The 22,124-nt window shown below is 46.0% G+C and overlaps 2 protein-coding genes across 4 annotated transcripts in view; one reads left to right on the top strand and one right to left on the bottom strand.

Moving 5' to 3' along the window:
* The window catches only part of clcn3 (chloride channel 3), an 18,425-nt gene extending 2,718 nt beyond the window's left edge, over nucleotides 1-15,707 (top strand). The window contains exons 2-15 of one of the 3 annotated variants that reach the window (XM_057854997.1): nucleotides 2,994-3,181; nucleotides 4,164-4,324; nucleotides 6,509-6,608; nucleotides 6,680-6,867; nucleotides 6,928-7,050; nucleotides 7,137-7,343; nucleotides 7,420-7,500; nucleotides 7,565-7,817; nucleotides 7,885-8,177; nucleotides 8,247-8,433; nucleotides 9,352-9,750; nucleotides 9,885-10,101; nucleotides 10,232-10,307; nucleotides 14,648-15,707. In XM_057854997.1, coding sequence (XP_057710980.1) covers nucleotides 3,013-3,181; nucleotides 4,164-4,324; nucleotides 6,509-6,608; nucleotides 6,680-6,867; nucleotides 6,928-7,050; nucleotides 7,137-7,343; nucleotides 7,420-7,500; nucleotides 7,565-7,817; nucleotides 7,885-8,177; nucleotides 8,247-8,433; nucleotides 9,352-9,750; nucleotides 9,885-10,101; nucleotides 10,232-10,307; nucleotides 14,648-14,821 — 2,628 coding nt within the window. In that variant the 5' untranslated portion in view covers nucleotides 2,994-3,012 and the 3' untranslated portion in view covers nucleotides 14,822-15,707. Of the gene's footprint in view, nucleotides 1-2,993; nucleotides 3,182-3,419; nucleotides 3,734-4,163; nucleotides 4,325-6,508; nucleotides 6,609-6,679; nucleotides 6,868-6,927; nucleotides 7,051-7,136; nucleotides 7,344-7,419; nucleotides 7,501-7,564; nucleotides 7,818-7,884; nucleotides 8,178-8,246; nucleotides 8,434-9,351; nucleotides 9,751-9,884; nucleotides 10,102-10,231; nucleotides 10,308-14,647 lie in introns of those variants that run through there. The other 2 variants (XM_057854995.1, XM_057854996.1) reach the window with 2 other exon arrangements.
* Nucleotides 15,572-22,124, bottom strand: mfap3l (microfibril associated protein 3 like). Its single transcript, XM_057854998.1, has 3 exons — nucleotides 21,981-22,124; nucleotides 18,874-19,234; nucleotides 15,572-18,810 (listed from the first exon to the last, which is right to left on the bottom strand). The coding sequence occupies exons 2-3, from the start codon at nucleotides 19,127-19,129 to the stop codon at nucleotides 18,026-18,028; spliced, it is 1,041 nt and encodes a 346-aa protein (XP_057710981.1). The 5' UTR covers nucleotides 19,130-19,234; nucleotides 21,981-22,124; the 3' UTR covers nucleotides 15,572-18,025.

Here is a 22,124-nt window from a genome sequence, read left to right as displayed (position 1 = left end):
GGAATATGTGACCGAACCATTATTGAGAGCATTGTAAAAAAAAAAAAAAAAAAAAAGTAATTAAAAAATAATTCTGCCATTTAAAATCAATGGAAAATTTGGACGTGCATAGCCGTCAATGACATGGACGTGCATGACCTGCAAAAATCCCATATACACCAAAAAATGCCACATACCAAAAAAAAATAATAAAATTGCCACAAACCAAAATCCATTTTGACACATACCAAAAAAATGCCACATGTCAAAATACATTTTGCCACATGGCAAAAAAAAAAGCCACATACCAAAATACGTTTTGCCACATGGCAAAATCCATTTTGGCACAGACCAAAAAAAAAGCCACATTGCAAAAAAATGCTACATGCCAAAAATCCATTTTGCCACGTGGCAAAAAAATGCCGGATGGCAAAAAAATGCCACATGCCAAAATGCATTTTGCCACATAACAAAAAAAAAAGCCACATGGTAAAAAAATGCCACATGGCAAAATCAATTTTGCCACATACCCAAAAAAAAAAAAAAAAAGCCACATTGCAAAAAAATGCCACATGGCAAAATCCATTTTGCCACGTGGCAAAAAAAATGCCACATGGCCAAAAAATGCCACATGCCAAAATGCATTTTGCCACATACCAAAAAAAGCCACATGGTAAAAAAATGCCACATGGTAAAATCAATTTTGCCACATACCAAAAAAATACCACATGGCAAAAAAAAATGCCACATGTCAAAATCCATTTTGCCACATGGCAAATACCACTTTTGGTTCTCGCTGTCTCTCGCTGCGGGGCTGCTGAGTCAACTCAGCAACAGTTACCGGGGCAACGCCTCCGATTTGTCTGCAAGATAAACTCTTATCTCAGTTGGAAAAAGTGGGCTGGAACAAACTAGCAACTACTTTGGGAAGAAAGCGTCCCTGTAGAACATCTGACAAAGTTTTGGTGGACGTACGCATAATTGGGTCTTGGGCTGCAGCTATCAATTATTTTAGTAGTCGATTAATCGATGCACTAATTAGTTCGAATAATCGAGTAATCGGATAAAGAACATAAACAATTAAAAACATACTTGAGCTCGGCCTCAAACGGTATAAAAACAAATAAGGATCGAAGTATAATAAAAGAGCAATTGGCTAACTTACATAGCAAAAGTCTGCTAGCTTAAATGCTATAAAATACTAAAAATTATTATTTTTTTACAATGCTCTTAACAAATTGTTCAAACAAATATTTCCACAAAATGAATAGGAATGCATTACAAAAACATTAGCTCGAACAAAAACTAAGCTTATGTTTGTCTTAACAGGGAGCAGCTGGATTCAGCCATGTGAAATGAGTTATGTCCGTTGCCACTAGAGGGTAGTGTAACCAGACAAATCAATAAAACTAAATGCAAACACTTTCACATTTAATGCTCTCAAACGGTATGAAAAATAAATAAATGAGGATCTAAGTACAACAAAAGAACAAATGGATACCTTGCATTGCAAAAGTCAGCTAGCTTAAATGCTATATAATGCTAACCATATTTTACAATGCACTTACAGCTAAATATACCTATAAACTAAATTACAAAAGTATTTTAAAAAATCATATTAGCTCAAACAAAAACTTAGAACCTTATGTTGGTCTTAACAGGGAGCGGCTGGATCCAGCCATGTGAAACGAGATATTTCATATTGACTCTTTCTACTTGAGGGCAATGTATCCACCCAAATCAATAAAACTAAATACAACAAATACTGTCAAAACAAACCATTACAACGTCACTTTAATTAAATGAATACACGAAGCAGCAAAATTTAATTCAAATCTTTTTGTCATATCGAATTACTCGAGTTTAGTGCTGCAACGATTAATCAGTTAACTCAAGTATTTCTATTTGAAAAAAACCTTCGAATCAAATTTTGCTGCTTCGAGTATTCGTTTAATTAAAGTGGCGTTGTAATGGTTTGTTTTGAAAGTGTTTACATTTAGTTGTATTGATTTTTCTGGTTACACTACCCTCTAGTGGCAATGGTGAATATGACATAACTGTAACATGGTTGAAACCAGCTGCTCCTTGTTAAGACCAACATAAGGTAAGTTTTTCTTTGAGCTAATGTTTTTTATGCATTTGTAATTTAGTTCCCAGGTATATTTAGTCCTTTTTTGAGGGAATGTGTGTTTGAACGACTTAAGGGCATTTAAGAAAACGTTAGCATTTAATCGCACTTAAGCTAGCCCACTTTTGCTGGGCAACTTAGCCAATTGTTCTCTTGTTGTACTTAAATACCGTTTGAGGCTAAGCTAAGGTCAAGTATTTTTTTAATTTATTTTTTAAATGAAAGTGCAATTCTGTATAGTTTGAAGAAACACTTGGTAATTTTATATTGAATTCACATTTATTGCTCTCAAACGGTATAAAAAATAAATAGGATCTAAGTACATCAAAAGAACTGGCTAACTTGCATAGCAAAAGTCCGCTAGCTTAAATGCTATAAAATGCTAATGATTTTTATATTTTATTACATATTTATATTATTTTCTATAAACTAAATTACAAATGTAGTAAAAAAACAAACAAACTATTAGCTCAAACAAAAACTTAAAACCTTATGTTGGTCTTAACAGGGAGCAACTGGATCCAGCCATGTGTGACGAGTTATTTCATATAGACTGTTGCCACTTGAGGGCAGTGTATCCACCCAAATCAATAAAACTAAATGCAAATACTGTCAAAACAAACCATTACAACGCCACTCGGAATGAATCAAATACTCGAAGCAGCAAAATTAGATTCGAAGCTTTTTTCTCATCGAATTAATCGATTAATCGTTGCAGCACTAATTGGAGCAGGGACCCTTCCAAGGAAACACTTGAAACTGTCTCTTATTTGAAGCGGTTCTCCAATGTTTTGAAGTTTGTTGAAGTTGCATTCCTGCTTAAAACCAGAGGCCCGTATTGCTTTCTACTTCTCCGCCTGTTTTCACTGCACGCCATGTCACCCAGGGCTCGGGTGCTTTGCTAAATGGAGTCGGAGCAGCTTTACCACAGAGGCTACAGGAACAGCAGGAACAGCTACAACAGCATCGCCAGTGCCAGCAGCGACGAGGAGCTGCTCGATGGAGCCGGCATCGTCATGGACTTCCACACTACAGAGGACGACAACCTGCTAGATGGGGACGCCTCCTCTCCAGGTATGAAAGTCCATTTTTTTACGACTTTTGATAGGGGTGGGCGGCTACATTGCAGGGGGGGGCATCCAGGGCCTTGGAATCCCCCTAAAAAATGGCAGTGATTTGGAAGGTAATCAGCACAGGCTCGGTCAACTAGCCTAGCAACTGAGCTGGCAGCTAGCTCGTGTGTGGTGATGTCATCAGCTTTGAAGTCAGCTGCTGCAGTCGAGAGAGAGAGAGAGAGCGAGCGAGCGAGGGAGGGAGGGAGGGAGGAAGGCCGCTTAGTGCAAGAGGACAACACACACACACACACCCACACACACACACACCCCCTCTGTTTCTCTCTGTGTCACTGCCTTGTGCAGACCTGCTCATGTTGCAAACATGGCAGCAGCTGACACACACCCTGGCACCTAAAGTAGTGCGCACTGGAGCCTAGCTTAGCTTAGCTGAGCTTAGCCTAGCTTAGCGCGCGCACCGTCAACATGGAGGAGGAGGACGCGAGCGCCGACCCCTATTTGCCTTACGACGGGGGAGGGGACACCATCCCCCTGCAGGAGATCCCCAGGCGAGGTACGAGCCGGCGACCGGCTTCGTTTTACACGCCGTCGCCATTGACGACGTCATGTGACGGTGCTAGAATAATAAGATTAAGTGGAGGCCTCGTGAGCCTAGTCTGACAAATACCGTCGCTTTGCATTTGCAGTGCTACGTACGTCAACAGTCCGTTAATGTGCACTGGGATGCCCTCCCTGTTGCGTTGGCAGAGTGGCGTGCTAGCATGGTAGCCGTTGGCTACATATTAACTGGGATATGCTTGATATTCTAAAAATCCATCATTTGCCTACTGTCCGATAAGTATGTCGGCGAATCTTGGTCGTCGTGCGAACTGCCAGTAACGTTACGAGACAACTGTTCAGAATTTAGCGGTATCACCGATTGATGGGATGCTATCTAACGGGGAAATTTCCATCAGAGCTGAGATTGCCCTTCTTCCTGGCAGGGTCTAACTATGCCATGTCGAACGGGGGCGGCGCACCCAGCAGCTCTACCCACCTGCTGGACTTTTTAGAGGAGCCCATTCCAGGCGTGGGAACCTACGATGACTTCCACACCATCGACTGGGTGCGCGAGAAGTGCAAGGACCGAGAGAGGCACCGTAAGGTAATCACCAGTTGAACCGGTAGCAACAGGACATATTTGGTAGCCTCTCAACCGCCGCCCAATAAACAAATATTGAACCTAGCCTGGCTGTTCGCATATACAGTTAAGAAAATACGTATTTGACTAGCCTGCTATTTTGCAAGTTCTCCCACTTAGAAGGGTCTGAAATTTACTGTATATATTATTAATTAATTGAAATTATATATAATTGATGAGAATTCTTCATCAATTTGGCTCTGATTGCAGTTGTCAGATCATCCTTGCAGTTCATTTTTTTAATTTTCACCACAGGTTTTCAATAGGGTTGAGATCTGGGCTATTTGCAGCCTGGATGAGTCTTTCTCCAAGAAATGCTTTAACAGTTTTACCTCTGTGGCCGTGGTCCTGGGTTGGCGCCTGCGCGGTATCTCCGCTTGTCTGCATGGCAGTCGCGTGCGGCTGGATGTGATTGGGCGCGCTCGGGTGGGAGGTCCCGATGCCGGGATTGGCAGTGTGGTGGCGTAGGGTCGGTTGCCAACGGGCTTACACTAACAAGGGATCCACACGATTACTGGGTTCTAGATCACAAGAGCATATTTGTGTACACTCAACCATCTCCCAATCAATTAGCTTATAGACTTCCCCACCACCCTCACCTTAGCTCTGTATGAAATGACAAACATATTTTTAATTGAAGGGATAAGAAAGCTGTCTAAAATTTCGATGTAAACTTTAAATTTATGGAAGATTTAACCACAGTGCCTTTGCCTGACGTGCAGCCCCATATCATCAAGGACTGAGGGGAATTTAGATGTTTTCTTCAGGCAATCATCTTTGTAAATCTCACTGGAACAGCACCAAACCAAAGTTCCAGCATCATCACCTTGTCAAGAGTCATGAATCTGCAATTGGACAAGATGACAATGCATCATGCCACAGAGCTAAAACTGTTAAAGCATTCCGTGGTGAAAGACTCATCCAGTAAATGCCATGGTCATGTCATGTAGTTGGTACAGAAGCCTTTGTTTGCAATTACAGAGGTTAAAAGTTTCCTGTAGTTTTTCACCCAGTTTGCACACACTGCAGGAGGGATCTTGGCCTACCCATCAGTCAGGTTTCTGGGCTGTTGGTGAGAAACATGGAGTTTTAGCTCCCTCCAAAGGTTTTCTACTGGGTTTAAGTCTGGAGACCGGCTAGGCCTTGCTAGAACCTTGTTATGCTTATGGAGCCACTCCTTGGTTTCCTGGCTGCGTGCTTTGGGTCATTGTCATGTGGGAAGAACCAGGCACGACCCATCTTTGTGGGAGAATGGCCCCAGTTAATCTCTCTTTAATACAGTGGACTCGTCCTGTCCCAGTCACAGGAAAAACACCCCCAAAGCATGATGCTACCACCCCCATGCTTCACAGTAGGGATGGTGTTCTTGAAATAGTACTCATCATTCTTCCACCTCCATACATGGATAGTGGAATTATGACCATTATGACCTTATTTTACTATCATCTGACTACAAAACTTGCTCCCATGACTCCTCTCAGGGAAACTTTCCGTGCCATGCATGATTTCAAACCCATGACGACTAGTGTCTTACCAACAGTAACCTTGGAAACGGTAGTCCCAGCTCTTTTCAGGTCATTGACCACCTCCTGTTGTGTTGTTCGGGACTGATTCCTCATTTTCTTAGGATCATTGTGACCACACGAGGTGATATTTTACATGGGGCTCCACTCTGATTGAGATTCATGATTAGCTTCTTCCATTTTGTAACGATCGCTCCAACAGTGGACCTGCTTGACATTGCCTTGTGGAGGTGAACAATTTTGTCTCTGGTGTCTTTGGACAGCTCTTTGGTCTTGACCATGTTACAAGGTGTCTTTATGGTGCCATCGACCTAAAACCAGTGCATTTGATTCAGGATAAAACATGGAATGGAGGTGGACTTATAATTCGTGGACTTACAGGTCTTTCAGGGTCAAAGTTCTAGCTGATAGACAGGTGCTCAAAATAAATTGTTGAAAAATAATGCGTTGTGATTTCTGTTTTAGATTCTCTCCTTCGCAGTGGACATGCACCAACCATGAAAATTTCAGACTCCTCCATGAGTTCTAAGTGGGAAAACTTGCAAAATAGCAGGGTGTTCAAATACGTATTTTCTCCACTGTATTTTTCCGATTCCCCGCTGTGAACAGTGCTTGTCTTTTGCAGATCAACAGTAAGAAGAAGGAGTCTGCGTGGGAGTTCACCAAGAGTCTGTATGACGCCTGGTCCGGATGGCTGGTGGTTACGCTAACAGGCTTAGCCTCCGGTAACAGCCGTTGATTGCGCCTACACGCATTTGGGAAAGCGTCTCGACGGTTCTTCTTTTGCTCCCACCAGGCGCGCTGGCCGGCCTGATAGACATCGCCGCCGACTGGATGAACGACCTAAAAGAGGGCGTGTGCCTGAGCGCCATGTGGTTCAACCACGAGCAGTGCTGCTGGACGTCCAACGAGACCACCTTCGCCGAGAGGGACAAGTGTCCCCAGTGGAAGAGCTGGGCTGAGCTCATCCTGGGCCAAGCCGAGGTGAGTTCACGGCTCTTCTCCACTGAGGTTTCACTTTTTAACTCCGCGCCCTTCCTCCAGGGTCCGGGCTCGTACATCATGAACTACTTCATGTACATCTACTGGGCCCTGTCTTTCGCCTTCCTTGCGGTGTGTCTCGTCAAGGTCTTTGCTCCGTATGCCTGTGGATCGGGGATTCCGGAGGTCAGTGAAAAATGGAGATCGCGCCGCTTTTTCAGGCTAATTTTGGCAGTCAGCGTGTAACACTGGTTTCCTTCTCCGCCCCTTAGATTAAGACCATCCTGAGCGGGTTTATTATCAGAGGCTACCTGGGCAAGTGGACCCTGATGATAAAGACCATCACCTTGGTCCTAGCGGTGGCATCGGGTCTGAGTCTGGGAAAGGAGGGCCCGCTAGTTCACGTGGCGTGCTGCTGTGGAAACATCTTCTCTTATCTCTTCCCCAAGTACAGCAAGAACGAGGCAAAGAAGCGAGAGGTTAGCGCGCGAACCCTGCCAAAGTTACTTTAGCCAACCTTTTCCATTTACGAGATATTGGCTTGATCTCGCTCAGGTCCTCTCCGCCGCATCGGCAGCTGGCGTGTCGGTGGCGTTTGGAGCCCCGATAGGTGGCGTTCTCTTCAGCCTGGAAGAGGTGAACAGCTAAAGTCATCGGATGAGTGAGGGCGCAGTTTTTTAAACTTCTGGTTCTGTTCTAGGTGAGCTACTACTTCCCTCTCAAGACACTGTGGCGCTCCTTTTTCGCCGCCCTGGTAGCCGCCTTTGTCCTTCGTTCCATTAACCCGTTTGGGAACAGCCGTCTGGTGCTGTTCTACGTGGAGTACCACACACCCTGGTACCTGTTTGAGCTCATCCCCTTCATCCTTCTGGGAGTTTTCGGAGGCCTCTGGGGCGCTTTCTTTATTCGGGCTAACATTGCTTGGTGTCGGCGACGGAAGTCCACCCGCTTCGGCAAGTGCCCTGGCTGCCCGTTTGAAAAATTCAGCAGGGGCTGTAACAACGTCATCTTTGCCCTCAGGCAAATACCCGGTTTTGGAGGTGATCCTTGTGGCGGCCATCACAGCAGTCGTGGCGTTCCCTAACCCGTATACCCGCCAGAACACCAGTGAGCTGATCAAGGAGCTCTTTACCGACTGTGGCCCGCTAGAGTCCTCGCAGCTCTGCCAGTACCGCAGCCAGATGAACGGCAGCAAGGCCTTCACGGACAACCCCAACCGCCCCGCTGGGCCCGGTGTCTACGCCGCCATGTGGCAGCTCTGCCTGGCGCTCATCTTTAAAATCATCATGACCATCTTCACATTCGGCCTCAAGGTGATCAGGTTTTGATGCTCATGCGGCGTGGCTCCGATCCGTGTCCGAACAGGCTTTTCCCTTCTCCAGGTTCCGTCAGGTTTGTTCATTCCCAGCATGGCCATCGGAGCCATCGCCGGGCGAATCGTCGGCATCGCCGTGGAGCAACTGGCATATTACCACCACGACTGGTTCCTGTTCAAAGAGTGGTGTGAGGTGGGCGCAGACTGTATTACGCCGGGACTGTACGCCATGGTGGGGGCCGCTGCTTGCCTCGGTAAGTGGAACGCATGCTAGTATACCGAAAATTTGCCGTTATCGAAATTCTTCACAATGACCTACGTAATTTTGACCATGTCGATAAATTGAATAAAATAAGAAAATATAGTCTCTTCATCCCGGTTCGACTCTGTGTTGTTCGGCTATGTTCATTCGCCTTTAAGAAAGCAGTCAGTGTGCTTACGTATGAAGTCAACGTGGTTATCAGGAAGTCAAACAAACAGAAGCCCGGTAGGCTAACGCTAGCGGCTAACGCTACAAGCAAACATGATGGAGTCTGGCTTCAGGGAGCTTCGCCAAACTCTCACCCAACATTAGGCAGACTCTTAGCGGCATCCAGACGGGCTTTCACCCACTGTCCTCCCGAGTTCTAACGATTTTAGGAGCGTGATTTCGGTGCTTTATACTGGTAGCCAGGCTAACGCTAGCGGCTAACGCTACAAATGAGCGTGATGGAGTCAGATAGCAGCTCTAACCTTGTCGAAACGGCTGAACTGAATGAATGGTTTGGGCACGGACTGCATCTAGCAATTAGTATGTTGGGGTATTTTGTATCTGTGTGTGTGTATGTGTGAGTTCTCTGATAGCTTTTATGACGGTAAAGCATTCAGCATAAAGTATAATCCAACAGTGAAACCTATAATATGACCGTTTAATGGCCACAGCTATTTTTCTGTATGTGCTTGCTTTAGTCTGTGTCATTACTGCCATCATAAAATCTTAAATGTTTCATTGGCATAAGAGCAATATAGCTTTAATGTGTGGGTGTCTATGTGGGGGGGTGCATGTGTGCGTGCATACGTACTTAAGGCCATATCGTCCAGCCCTAACGCACGCACGGACTGGGCTACGACTTTGATGAAGTAGCGGCCTTGCCCGCGAAGTCCGCGTTTATGACTTTGTCGCCCCTCCGCAGGCGGCGTCACCCGTATGACCGTTTCCTTAGTGGTCATTGTCTTCGAGCTGACCGGTGGACTGGAGTACATCGTACCCCTGATGGCCGCTGTCATGACCAGCAAATGGGTGGGCGACGCCTTTGGCCGAGAGGGGATCTACGAGGCCCACATCCGTCTCAACGGCTACCCCTTCCTGGACGCCAAGGAGGAATTCACACACACCACGCTGGCCAGGGAGGTGATGAGGCCGCGCCGCTGCGACCCGCCGCTGGCCGTGCTGACCCAAGACGACCTGACCGTCGAGGACCTCCAAGCCGTCATCAACGAAACCAGTTACAATGGTTTTCCCGTCATCGTGTCCAAGGAGTCTCAGAGGCTCGTGGGTTTCGCTCTGCGTAGGGATATCACTATCGCTATAGGTAACCGCTCCCACCCACATTGGTTTTCCAGTGCCTGATCAATGTTTGTACTGATAGAACTAGTCTCCAATGAAGGAAGTCTTGTTTTTGAAGATCATGTCACTCAAGGTGCCTCCACTCTTGCACTCTGACAGAGAACGCCCGCCGCAAACAAGAGGGCATCATGTTGAACTCCAGGGTGTACTTCACCCAGCACGCCCCCACCCTGCCCGCGGACAGCCCCCGGCCCCTCAAGCTGCGCTCCATCCTGGACATGAGCCCCTTCACCGTCACCGACCACACCCCCATGGAAATTGTGGTGGACATCTTCAGGAAGCTGGGGCTGCGCCAGTGCCTGGTCACTCACAACGGGTGAGTGAGGACGGTCCTGCCGCCTTACCGTTGCGCTGACTGCACCCTACTCTCGTGAAACGGCGGCACTCTGTCGTCTCTGTGTTGTTCTGGACGGGCCGGCTGTGCGAGTAACGGGTGTGTGTTGCAGGATTGTATTGGGCATCATCACAAAGAAGAATATATTAGAGCATCTGGAGGAGCTCAAGCACAACACAGAGTCCCTGGTGACGAGCCCCGACTACCCTATAGGGATAGGGAGGCTTGCGTGAACCTTGGTGGGGGGAGGGACAATGTGGCGCTTCATCCTCATGCTCTGACTTCCTGCCGGGACCCCAAGGCTTTGCTAAAAAGAGCCGTAGTCAAAAGCCGTAAACGCAAATTGACCACTGGCTAGCTTAGCAAAACGGCATTTGAAAACTGTAGTCGTTTAGTAAATCATAGACTTCACTATCAGTTGACGGGAATTTGTGGAGAGTGATCGAGGTCCCCTTGGTGACCTGCTCCTGCTCGACCGCCTTGTTGGTCAGGTAGCCCACCTTGCAGCCCACAACCCAACACTTCTTCCCAATGGTGCTGCAGTGAAAGTTTTTAGATTGAAGAATTTCAATATATATGAACATAAAACAGTCTAGATTGTAGGTTAAAAGCAAAAAACAAGCAGTTATACGTAAATATTTCAAGCTTAAGTTATGCTATCTTAAAATCCATCATGGCGGCCGTCACAAAATGGTAAATGGTAAATGGTGTTATACTTATATAGCGCTTTTCCACCTTTCAACAGCTTTTTAAGTCGAAAATTCTTGTAAATAAATGCGTAAATACTGGAATTCCTATACATATGTATATAAAACAATCTAGATTCTTGGTTAAAAGAGAAAAACGAGCAGTTATCGTTCATTTTACGTAAATATTTCCAGCTAAAGTTATGCAATTGTGTAATCCAACATGGCGGCTATCACAAAACAGAACTTTTTAAGTAGGAAATTCTTGTAAATAAATGCGTAAATCCTGGAATTTCTATAGATATGAACGTGACACGGTCTAGATTCTTAATTAATAGCAAAAAAAAAAAAAAAGGCCAGTTATCGTTCATTTTACGTAAATATTTCAAGCTAAAGTTATGCTATTGTGTAATCTAACGCGGCAGCAGTCACCAAACAGAGCTTTTAAAGTTGAAATTCTTATAAATAAATACGTAAATCCTTGAATTTCGGTCTAGATTCTTAGTTAAAGCAAAAAACTGAGCAGTTATCCAGTGAAAGCCACCTTAACGCTCTGCCTGGGTTGGCCCCCTACGGGAAGGCAATCCCTGTCAGAGCTGTCTCGTCAACTCACAGTGAAGTCTGACTGCTTTTGAACAGAATCAGAGGTTCTCCACCTTAAAAATACCATATTTTTCGGACTATAAGTCGCACCTGAGTATAAGTCCCACCACCCATAAAATGCCCAATGAAGAGAAAAAAAACATAATTCGTGGAGTATACGTCACATTTTTGGGGAAAATTTACTTGATAAAATCCAGCACATAGAACAGATATTTCATCTTGAAAGTGAAGTCGGTATACATCTCGCCTCATTGTCTGATATGCTTGCAAGCAGGACCTGTTGTTTTTCACTGAAAACCGCTGACAGTTAGTTTTGCCTCAGATAATCATGGACTTTTAACTGCTAACCAGCAAGGCTCATGACCTATTTTGTAAGATGAGTTAATCACCAGACACACCTCCTTTTAAGTACAGCATATAAGCAACGCCGAGCTCTCTGTTCGGCGTGCATTTCTCTACACAACTATTGTTCTGTCATTGAATACACCCAGAAATTTCTGAAATTAAAACTGCGCGTTAATGATCTCTTGCCTCCAGTCTTTTACTTTGCAACCCAGTCTAGCCGTCTCACCTGAATTGAAAACGAACACGCGGAGGACCTGAAAGGCAATTTAAAATAAAAATACAATATAGACCAACATGCTGAATAAGTGTACCGTATGATAATGTTTCATGATGCATGAACAACAAAATGCGAACGTGGTCGGTATGTTAACGTAACATAGCAATTAAGAGTTATTCAGATTAGCATAAAGAACATGCTAACAAGTTTACCAAATCATCGGTGTCACTCCAAAACACCAAAATAACATATGAAATGATTTGATAATGTGTTAAGAATTTCACACATAAGTCGCTCCTGAGTATAAGTTGCACCCCCAGCCATTATTACTTTGGGGAAAAAAATGCGACTTATAGTCCGAAAAATACGGTACTGAAAGGACCACAGCCAAGGTGCAGCAATAGATTGACACCTCAGGAAAAATCAAGTCCATTTTAGAAAGTCCAAATAATCTTTTGCAGCTGGCCTTTTAGATTAGTGATTTACCTTTTAGCATATGTGGCTAAAAGTAGCCGCAGCCTTTTGTTTGTTTGCCCAGATTCCAATGCCCGTTGACATCTGACTCTTCTCTTTTGTGTCTTTATTTTCAACTTCCTTTTGATGGATGACATAGGAGCTGTCACCTTGATACGGCGAGTGGTATCTTTGAGGGTGTTTTTGTAACCTTTTCATACGCTCTTCCCGACTGTAATATTAGAAAGCGATGTTTGACAAAGGTTTGTTCTTTCTGGGACCTGTATGGAACATTACGCTAGCTGCACACGCTAGGCTAAAGTTGCTAATTTACAACATTGTAATTGGTTAAAACGAGTCGGCATTAGTGTTAGCGAGACAGTATTGCTAATAATTAATAGGTATGATTCAAAAGTGACGCGTTCTACATGCAGTTGATATGTTTGACGAGGCTCTCCCTTCCCCGCGTTTTGGTTTCCTGGCTTTCTCCTCAGAGGGGCTTCTGTTTCTTCTCGCTCCCGCCAGTTTCTAGACTACGTCACGGGCTACAATCTCCGCTTTTCGGACTATAAGCTGTAGGGGTGTGCATCGGCACTGCTCTCACGATTCGATTCGATTCGATTACGATTCGGAGGGCCACGATTCGATTCAGAGGGTCACAATTCGATTCGGTTCAATTCGGCGATGCATTAAAGCCTGGGATGCATGCAAGAAGATTCATTTGGCCGTCTTCTTGAAGCAATGAAGCTTTGAACCAATTGGCCGCAAAGCTTCATTTGGCCATCTTCTTGAAGCAATGAAGCTTTGAACCAGTTTGTTCAAAGCTTCATAGTGGTTCATTTGGTCATGACAGTCGTATGATGCAGCTGTCAAATTAAGTGTCACCGGTGAATTATCATTTGGCCATCTTCTTGAAGCAATGAAGCTTTCAACCAATTGGCCGCAAAGCTTCATTTGGCCATTTTGAAGCAAAGAAGCTTATCATTTGGCCATCTTTTTGCGGTCAATTGGTTCAAAGCTTCATTGCTTGAAGAAGCTTCATTTGGCCATCTTCATGAAACAATGAAGCTTTCAACTAATTTGCCGCAAGGTTTCATGAAGCTTTGAACCAACTGTCCGCAAAGCTTCATTGCATCAAGAAGCTTCATTTGGCCATCTTCTTGAATCATTGAAGCTTATCATTTGGCCATCTTTTTGAAGCTTCAAACCAATTCAATGAAGCTTTGCGGCCAATTGGTTCAAAGCTTCAATTGGCCGCAAAGCTTCATTGCTTCAAGAAGCTTCATTTGGCCATCTTCATGAAACTATGAAGCTTTGAACTAATTTGCCGCAAGGTTTCATAAAGCTTTGAACCAACTGTCCGCAAAGCTTCATTGCATCAAGAAGCTTCATTTGACTATCTTCTTGAATCAATGAAGCTTTGAACCAATTGGCCGCAAAGTTTCATCTGGCCATCTTGAACCAATGAAGCTTATCATTTTGCCATCTTTTTAAAGCAGTGAAGCTTTAAACCAATTGAATGAAGCTTTGAACCAATTGGCCGCAAATTCAAGAAGCTTCATTTGGCCATCTTCATCTTCATGAAACAATGAAGCTTTGAACTAATTTGTCGCAAGGTTTCATGAAGCTTTGAACCAACTGTCCGCAGAGCTTCATTTCATCAAGAAGCTTCATTTGGCCATCTTCTTGAATCAATAAAGCTTTAAACCAATTGGCCGCAAAGCTTCATGAAGCTTTAAACCAATTGCCCGCAAAGCTTCATTGCTCCACGAAGCCTCATTTGGCCATCTTCTTGAAGCAAAGCTTCATTGCTTCAAGAAGCTTCATTTGGCCATCACTGGGAGTCCCTTGGGGGAGACCTTTGCTGCCACCTGCTGTCAACACTGTTGTCGTCCGACATGTTTCCTAGCATGCATTGCAGCACTACGGTGAATTTTCATGTTCTGTGCTAATTACTGGAACCACCATGAAGCTTTGCGGCCAGTTGCTTCAAAGCTTCATGGTGGTTCATTTGGTCTCATGACAGTCGTATGATGCCGCTGTCAAATAAAGCATTACCGGTTAATATTTTTTGGTGTGAATAGGACAGCTGCGGCTTATAGTCCAGTGCGGCTTATCTATGAACAAATGCCGTTTTTGTGTCACATTTGGTGGGTGGCGGCTTATAGTCAGGTGCGCCTTATAGTGCGAAACTTACGGTACTCTTTGTTGTCTTTCCCTGCAGGCGTCTTCTGGGCATCATCACAAAAAAGGATATCCTGCGTCACATGGCCCAAATGGCAAATCAAGATCCCGAGTCCATCATGTTCAACTGATCTGCTCCTTTCAGGACTGCTGGGAGGACCAGGACCAGGACCAGGAGGAAGGAGCGCGCCTCCTGGACAGCGCCCATCTCTGACATTCAGACCTCGTTTCCTTACATTTCTCCTTCTGGACTCCATCCGCTAAAGTCGATCGATGATCAATAGGAGATTTGACACACGGAGGTCCGACTTATCACTTGATCTGAGTGATCTATGAAGGAGTTCCAGACGGCGTGCTCTGGTGCGCAGGTTTTTTTTTTTTTTTTTTGTAAACTAATCCGTCCATCGTCGTGAAGTGCCCACCCAAAAAATGTGACTATCGTGTGTGCAATTGTCTTTCCACAACAGCTACTTTACCCGTTTGCCGTCACTTTCGCTCGACCGGCAGAAGGTCGGCCTAATCGTAGCATGTTTGCGTACCGCGCGGAGTTACCAGTTTTCTGGCGTAGCTTTCTGAAGCTGCTGTTCACATTCCAAAAACACGCTATGATAACTGAAGACTCCAAATTGCCCGTAGGTTTGAGTGTGAAAATAAACGACTGATAAACGGGGTGAGACAACGGGCACGGTTGGCTCTAAAGACACGAGTGGCTTTGCGCTCCTTACGTACCCCAAGAACCGATTGAAGATGTCGGCGCGCAAGGCCGTCCGTCCGTCCGTCTCTCCGTCCTGCTGAGGTCTGGCGTCGACCCGTCTCGGTTTCTTCGATTTGCACATCGTGATCTTTGCTTTCTTTGATTGTCTATTTGAAACCATTAAATTTGGATTTGAATTTCACCAACACTCATTTGAGTCATAGATCATGATTGCGTACTTTGTACTTTAATGATAAAAGAAGACTCACATCAGGGAAGAAAAAATATTTATTTCTGAGGAGGTTGATGAAACAAAAACTTGGGATCAGGAGCAACAGTGTATGAGTCCCTTCAGGGAGATTGACAGAAATTTAAACCATCTGGATCTGCTCCAGATTGTATGTGGTGCGCTCCAGATAGTATGTGGTGGAAGCTATCTTGTGCGCGCCAGATAGTTGCCACCACATACCATCCGGTGCGTGCCAGATAGTGTGTGGTGGAAGAGATCCGGTGTGTACCAGATAGCTTCACCACTTACGATCTGAAAACTATCTGGTTTTCACCACATACTGTCGGGTGCACACCAGATAGTTTTCACCACTTAACGATCTGAAAACTATCTGATGCACACCACATACTGTGAGGTGCACACCACATACTATCTGGTGCTCACCAGATAGTATGTGGTGGAAAATATCTGGTGCGCACCAGATCGTATATGGGGGGGAAACCATCTGGTGCGCAACGGATCGTATATGGGGGGGAAACTCTGGTGCACAGCAGAGCGTATGTGGTCGAAACTCTGGTTCGCGCCACATACTATCTGGTGCGCACCAGATAGTATGTGGTGCTAACTATCTGGTGCACACCAGATTGTATGTGGTGGAAATTATCTGGTGTGCACCAGATCTTATATGGGGAGGGAAACTATCTGGTGCGGACCAGATCGTACGTGGTGCAAATTATCCGGTGCTCACCAGATAGTATGTGGTGCTAACTATCCGGTGCGCACCAGATCGTATATGGGGGGAAACTATGGTGCGCACCAGATCGTATATGGAGGGGAAACTATCTGGTATGCACCAGACCATATATGGGGGGGAAACTATCTGGTGCGCACCAGATCGTATATGGGGGGGAAACTTATCTGGTGCGCACCAGATTGTATATGGGGGGAAACTATCTGGTGCGCATCAGATTGTATATGGGGGGGGGACTATCTGGTGCACACCAGATAGTATGTGGTGCAAACTATGTGGTGCGCACCAGATCGTATATGGTGCAAACTATCCGGTGTGCACCAGATAGTATATGGGGGGGAAACTATCCAGTGCGCACCAGATCGTATGTGGTGCAAACTATCCGGTGCGCACCAGATCGTATGTGGTGCAAACTATCCGGTGCGCACCAGATCGTATATGGGGGGAAACTATGGTGCGCACCAGATCGTATATGGTGGGGAAACTATCTGGTACGCACCAGATCGTATATGGGGTGGGGGGACTATTTGGTGCGCACCAGATAGTATGTGGTGCAAACTATGTGGTGTACACCAGATCGTATATGGTGCAAACTATCTAGTGCGCACCAGATAGTATGTGGTGCAAACTATCCGGTGCGCACCAGATAGTATGTGGTGCAAACTATCCGGTGCGCACCAGATAGTACGTGGTGCAAACTATCCAGTGCGCACCAGATCGTATGTGGTGCAAACTATCCGTGCGCACCAGATCATATATGGGAGGAAACTGCTGCACACCAGATAGTATGTGATGGAAACATCTGATGCGCACCAGATCGTATGTGGTGCAAACTATCCAGTGTGCATCAGAAACTGGTGCACACCATATTGTATGTGGGGGAAACTATCTGGTGCGCACCAGAAACAACATGGTAAACATTAGCATTATTTTGCATTCAAGCTAATGGACTTTGCTATGCAAGTTAGTCAATTGTTCTTTTGATGTAATTAGATTCTCGTTTATTTTTTTATATCGTTTGAGGCGAAGCTCAGACACGCATGGAACACCAGTGTGCTAAAAATGAGAATACAGGATTTAGTTGAGCTTTACTTCAATCTTGGACTCTACTAGCGCCTTACCTTAAATAAATAAATATTCAGATAAATGAATGAGGATCTTACAAAAGAATAATTGGCTAAATGGCATAGCAAAAGTCCGCAAGCTTAAATGCTATATAATGCTAATGTTTACCAGATCATTTCTAGTGCGCACCAGATGGTTTAAATTTATTTTATTTCTGTCAATGTCCCTTTAGAGGCTCCATAACAGTGGGACAAAAGAAAGATCTTATCTCTATTAACAAAGGTTTTTTGGGAGGGAAAGGCCATTGCGACCAGCCCTAGTATGAAATGAAAGAAGCCCAGTTGCTTCTGTTCACTGCGAAAAGGCATCAGGAGAGCACCGTGCTAAGTAGCAGAAGAGCGAAGATCCCAGGCACACAAACTCTCACATAGTACGTCGGAAACGGCCAGGAAAGGTTCGACGACCATCGTTGGTTCTCTAAATTAGGCTCTTTTGTATTTGCAAAGCAAGTAAGTCACACCCTTCTTTTTTGGTTAGCCAATCAGGAAGGAGAAGAACCAAGGATAGCCACAAAGAAGTTGAAGTTCCAGCACTTGCTCTCAGTGGAAGTAAACAATTCTTTGCTGATGGGAGTTTACATTCAAGCGTGAGAAGAAACGGAACTTCAGGACGTGATGACTCATACGTGACTCTCATAAAACACCTGACAGGGCGGCGGACTAGTGGCAGCGGGCCGCTCGTTTGTGCCGCCTTCTGCGTCATCCCTGGACGGGACGGGGTCCGGCTCCAGCCTAGGGTGCACCGACACCTGGATGGCGATGTGCCGCGGCTGCTCCTGGACGGACGAGTTGTCAGAGTCGGCGGCGGGGGACTCGCTGCGCTCGGGTTGTCCCGCGAAGACCTCCCCGGAGTGTTCCCCGCCCCGGCGGATCTCGGGCGCCTGCCTGAGGAAGGTGTGCCTCATCTCCTCCACGCCCACCACCTCTAGGATCTCCTCCATGAAGGTGCGGCAGTTCATGATGAGCGGCGGCAGCGGGATGCTGCGCGCCAGCTCCTCGATGTAGCGCGCCAGCTCCATGGTCTTGAACTGCGTGACCTTAGCCAGCTCCAGCGTCTTGGCCGAGGTGATGATTGGGATGCGCTTGGCGATCTCGAAGGCCTTCTGCAACTTCTCCGCGCCCTCGGTGCGGAAGAACTCGTTGATGGCTTTCTCTGTCTTCTTCAAGTGGCTGCTCATCATGCACAGCCGCGTCACGTTGAGCACCATGATGATGGTGAAGGTCACCAGGCACACCACCATGTAGTAGACGCCCATGTCGCCCTTGGTGAAGACCACGCGCAGCGTCACCGTGCAGTTGGAGGTGCCGTACGCGTTGGAGGCCACGCACGTGTACTTGCCGCGGTCGGCGAATTCCACGCCGCTGATGTTGAGGACGCCATTCTCCAGCAGCCACCACTTGCCGCCTGCGGGCAAACCCGAAAGAGTCAACATGCGGGAATCGAGCGAGCGGAGAACGGGAGTCTTACCGCCGTCGGTGTCCACCGCGTCTCCGTGAGAGTTGAACCACTTGATGCTTGGGAAGGGGTCGCCGCTGACGTTGCAGTTGATCAGCACGCAACTTCCCTCACGGGCGATCAGCTGGCTGGTGGCGGCCAGCGCGGCCGGCACCGACCCGCCCCCGCCTTCAGAGCCGCTCCCGTCTCCTGACGAAGCGTCGGCGATAGCGTAAATGGCCGCCAGCCGCCATGCTAGCACAAACCCTAGCCGGGTGGCCCGAAACATGCTTTCGAGGGTGCTTTTGGTGCCTCAGCGGGTCATTCCTCCATCCGTCAGATGTCCACGTGCTGGCTGACTGGTTATCTGGCCCGAACGTTGGGAAACATCTCACTGAAAACGAGAAGTTAAAAATCTGTTATAAAATGACTACAATTACACAGAATTATTAGTACACAGGATAAATGGGCCCCATTGGTCCTTTCCATTGGTGCTTTCAGAAGGGTGGTCTAGAAACGCCCCCGCTTGCTCAAAATGTTGGTGAGAACTTGTCCCCAAATCAGGACATGTCCCACAAATGTCCACATATCAACAGGAAGTGACCTGATATGTCCAGGACATGTCCCTAAATCAACAGGAAGCAACCTGATATAACCAGGACATGTCCCAGAAATGTCCACAACTCAACAGGAATGGACCTACTAAACACCAGAACATGTCCCCGAAATGTCCCCAAATCAGCATGAAGTGTCCCCGAAATGTCCACAAATCAACAGGAAGATATGACCAGGACATGTCCCCGAAATGTCCCCAAATCAGAAGGAAGTGTCCCCGAAATGTCCCCAAATCAGAAGGAAGTGTCCCCGAAATGTCCCCAAATCAACAGGAAGATATGACCAGGACATGTCCAAGAAATGTCCCCAATTCAACAGAAATGGACCTAATATTACCAGGACATGTCCCTGAAATGTCCCCAAATCAGCAGGAAGTGTCCCCGAAATGTCCCCAAATCAACAGGAAGACATGACCTGGACATGTCCCAGAAAGGTCCCCAAATCAACAAAAATGGACCTAATATCACCAGGACATGTCCCCGAAATGTCCCCAAATCAATAGGAAGATATGACCAGGACATGTCCCAGAAAGGTCCCCAAATAAACAGGAATGGACTTAACATCACCAGGACATGTCCCCGAATAAACAGGAAGTGACCTGATATGTCCAGGACATGTCGCAGAAATGTCCCCAAATCAACAGGAAGATATGACCAGGACATGTCCCCGAAATGTCCCCAAATCAACAGGAATGGACCTAATATCACCAGGACATGTCCCCAAATCAACATGAAGTGACCTAACATCAACAGGAAGTGTCCCCGAAATGTCCCGAAATCAACAGGAAGATATGATCTGGACATGTCCCTGAAATGTCCCCAAATCAACATGAATGGATCTAATATCACCAGGACATGTCCCCAAATCAACATCAACAGGAAGTGTCCCAGAAATGTCCCCAAATCAACAGGAAGATATGACCAGGACATGTCCCAGAAATGTCCCCAAATCAACAGACATGGACCTAATATCACCAGAACATGTCCCTGAATCAACAGGGCCTGATATCAACAGGAAGCGTCTCGAAAATGTCCCCAAATCAACAGGAATAGACCTAATATCACCAGAACGTGTCCCTGAAATGTCCTTAAATCAACACGAAGTGATCAAATATCAACAGGAAATGTCCCCAAATCAAAAGGAAGTGAACGGATATCAGCAGAACGTGTCCCAGAAATGTCTCCAAATCAACAGGAATGGACCTAATATCACTACCTGATATCACCAGGACATGTCCACGAAATGACCCCAAATCAACAGGAAGTGATGACCTGATATCAGCACGACATGTCCCAAAAATGTCCCCAAATCAACAGGAGTTGATGACCTGGTATCAACAGGACATTTCCCCTAATTGTCCTCAAATCAACAGGAAGTGTCCCAGAAATGTCCCCAAATCAAGAAGTGACCGAACATCAACAGGAAGTGTCCAGGAAATGTCCTCAAATCAACAGGAATATATGACAAAGACTTGTCCCAGAAATCTTCCCAAATTAACATGAATGGATCTAATATCACCAGGACATGTCCCTGAAATGTCCTCAAATCCACAGGAATGGACCTAATATCACCAGGACATGTCACCAAATCAACATGAAGTGACCTGATATAACCAGGACATGTCCCAGAAATGTCCCCAAATCAACAGGACGTGACCTCATCGCAAGAGGAAATGTCTTTATTTAATTAGGAGGGACCGTGCACCGTGATTAACAGCTATTAGACACATCCAAAAGATGTAAATATGCCAGATTGTAGCAAAATGCTAATTTACAGACAAAAAAAGATGCCCCTGAAATGTCCCCAAATCAACAGGAGCTGACCTGATATCAATTGGAAGTGTCCCTGAAATGTCCTCAAATCAACAGGAAGGGTCCCCAACTCAACCTGGGCGGGGCTAAGATCGTTATCTCCCACAGCAAAGTCATTTCTCCAGAAATTGCAGTTTCTAGTACAATAAAGAGACCACTTTGCAGGCCAAAAATGGCTGCGTTAGGAAGCAAAGCCCATCACAGGACAAAGGGGGCGCCGTTTTCTTCCTGCTAACATGCTTACAGAACCAAACAACGGGTTGAACGATCACCGTTACAGTGGAATATTTCCAAATACATCTTACTGCCTGCTCGGTAGTGAGTGCTAATATTCGCAGGGCTTGCGAATATATAACCTCAATTGATCAAAATGTGCTGAAATGAGTGTGGGATGCGTCTATATGCTGGGAGGTGGTTCTTTGTCACGGGACCCTTAAAGCAACAAAGTGCCAAGAAAACCAAAGTGGCCGCTTTCCAATTACGTGTGGCGACCACAAAACGAGACGCGTTTGTCGCTGAGGGCTTTATTTTGTTCTCGACGAAGAAGAAAGACTGTCGCAGTGGGGGCGCGTTGAAATGGACGGAAATCCTCCCGGCCCCCCCTATATATACACACACCACGTCGACGACGTTAGCGGATTGATGGAAATCGCTACGATATTTCGATCGCTCTTTCGCCTTTTTGTGAATATTTTTTTAATGTTTGTTACTTACATCATGGCTCGTCAGCGGGAATGCGTCGGGGCGACGATGCTCGAGTCCGGACCTGCCTTGCCTTGTCTTGGCTGCTGCAAGTCCACCGCTTTTTTCATGCCTGATATGGTCTCGCCGCAAGTGGGCGCTGTTGATTTAACTCCG

Source organism: Corythoichthys intestinalis, chromosome 13 (assembly GCF_030265065.1).
Source record: "Corythoichthys intestinalis isolate RoL2023-P3 chromosome 13, ASM3026506v1, whole genome shotgun sequence".
In the NCBI taxonomy this organism is placed as follows: domain Eukaryota; kingdom Metazoa; phylum Chordata; class Actinopteri; order Syngnathiformes; family Syngnathidae; genus Corythoichthys; species Corythoichthys intestinalis.
Note: the sequence above shows the minus strand (reverse complement) of the source record. Positions and strands in the feature narration are given on the sequence as shown.

Excerpts from the sequence above, each read along its gene's own strand:
- mfap3l (XM_057854998.1), bottom strand. The coding sequence starts at position 19,129 with ATGTTTCGGGCCACCCGGCTAGGGTTTGTGCTAGCATGGCGGCTGGCG. Across the intron at positions 18,811-18,873 it reads CGCGGTGGACACCGACGGCG|GCGGCAAGTGGTGGCTGCTG; the intron begins GTAAGACTCCCG and ends GTTTGCCCGCAG.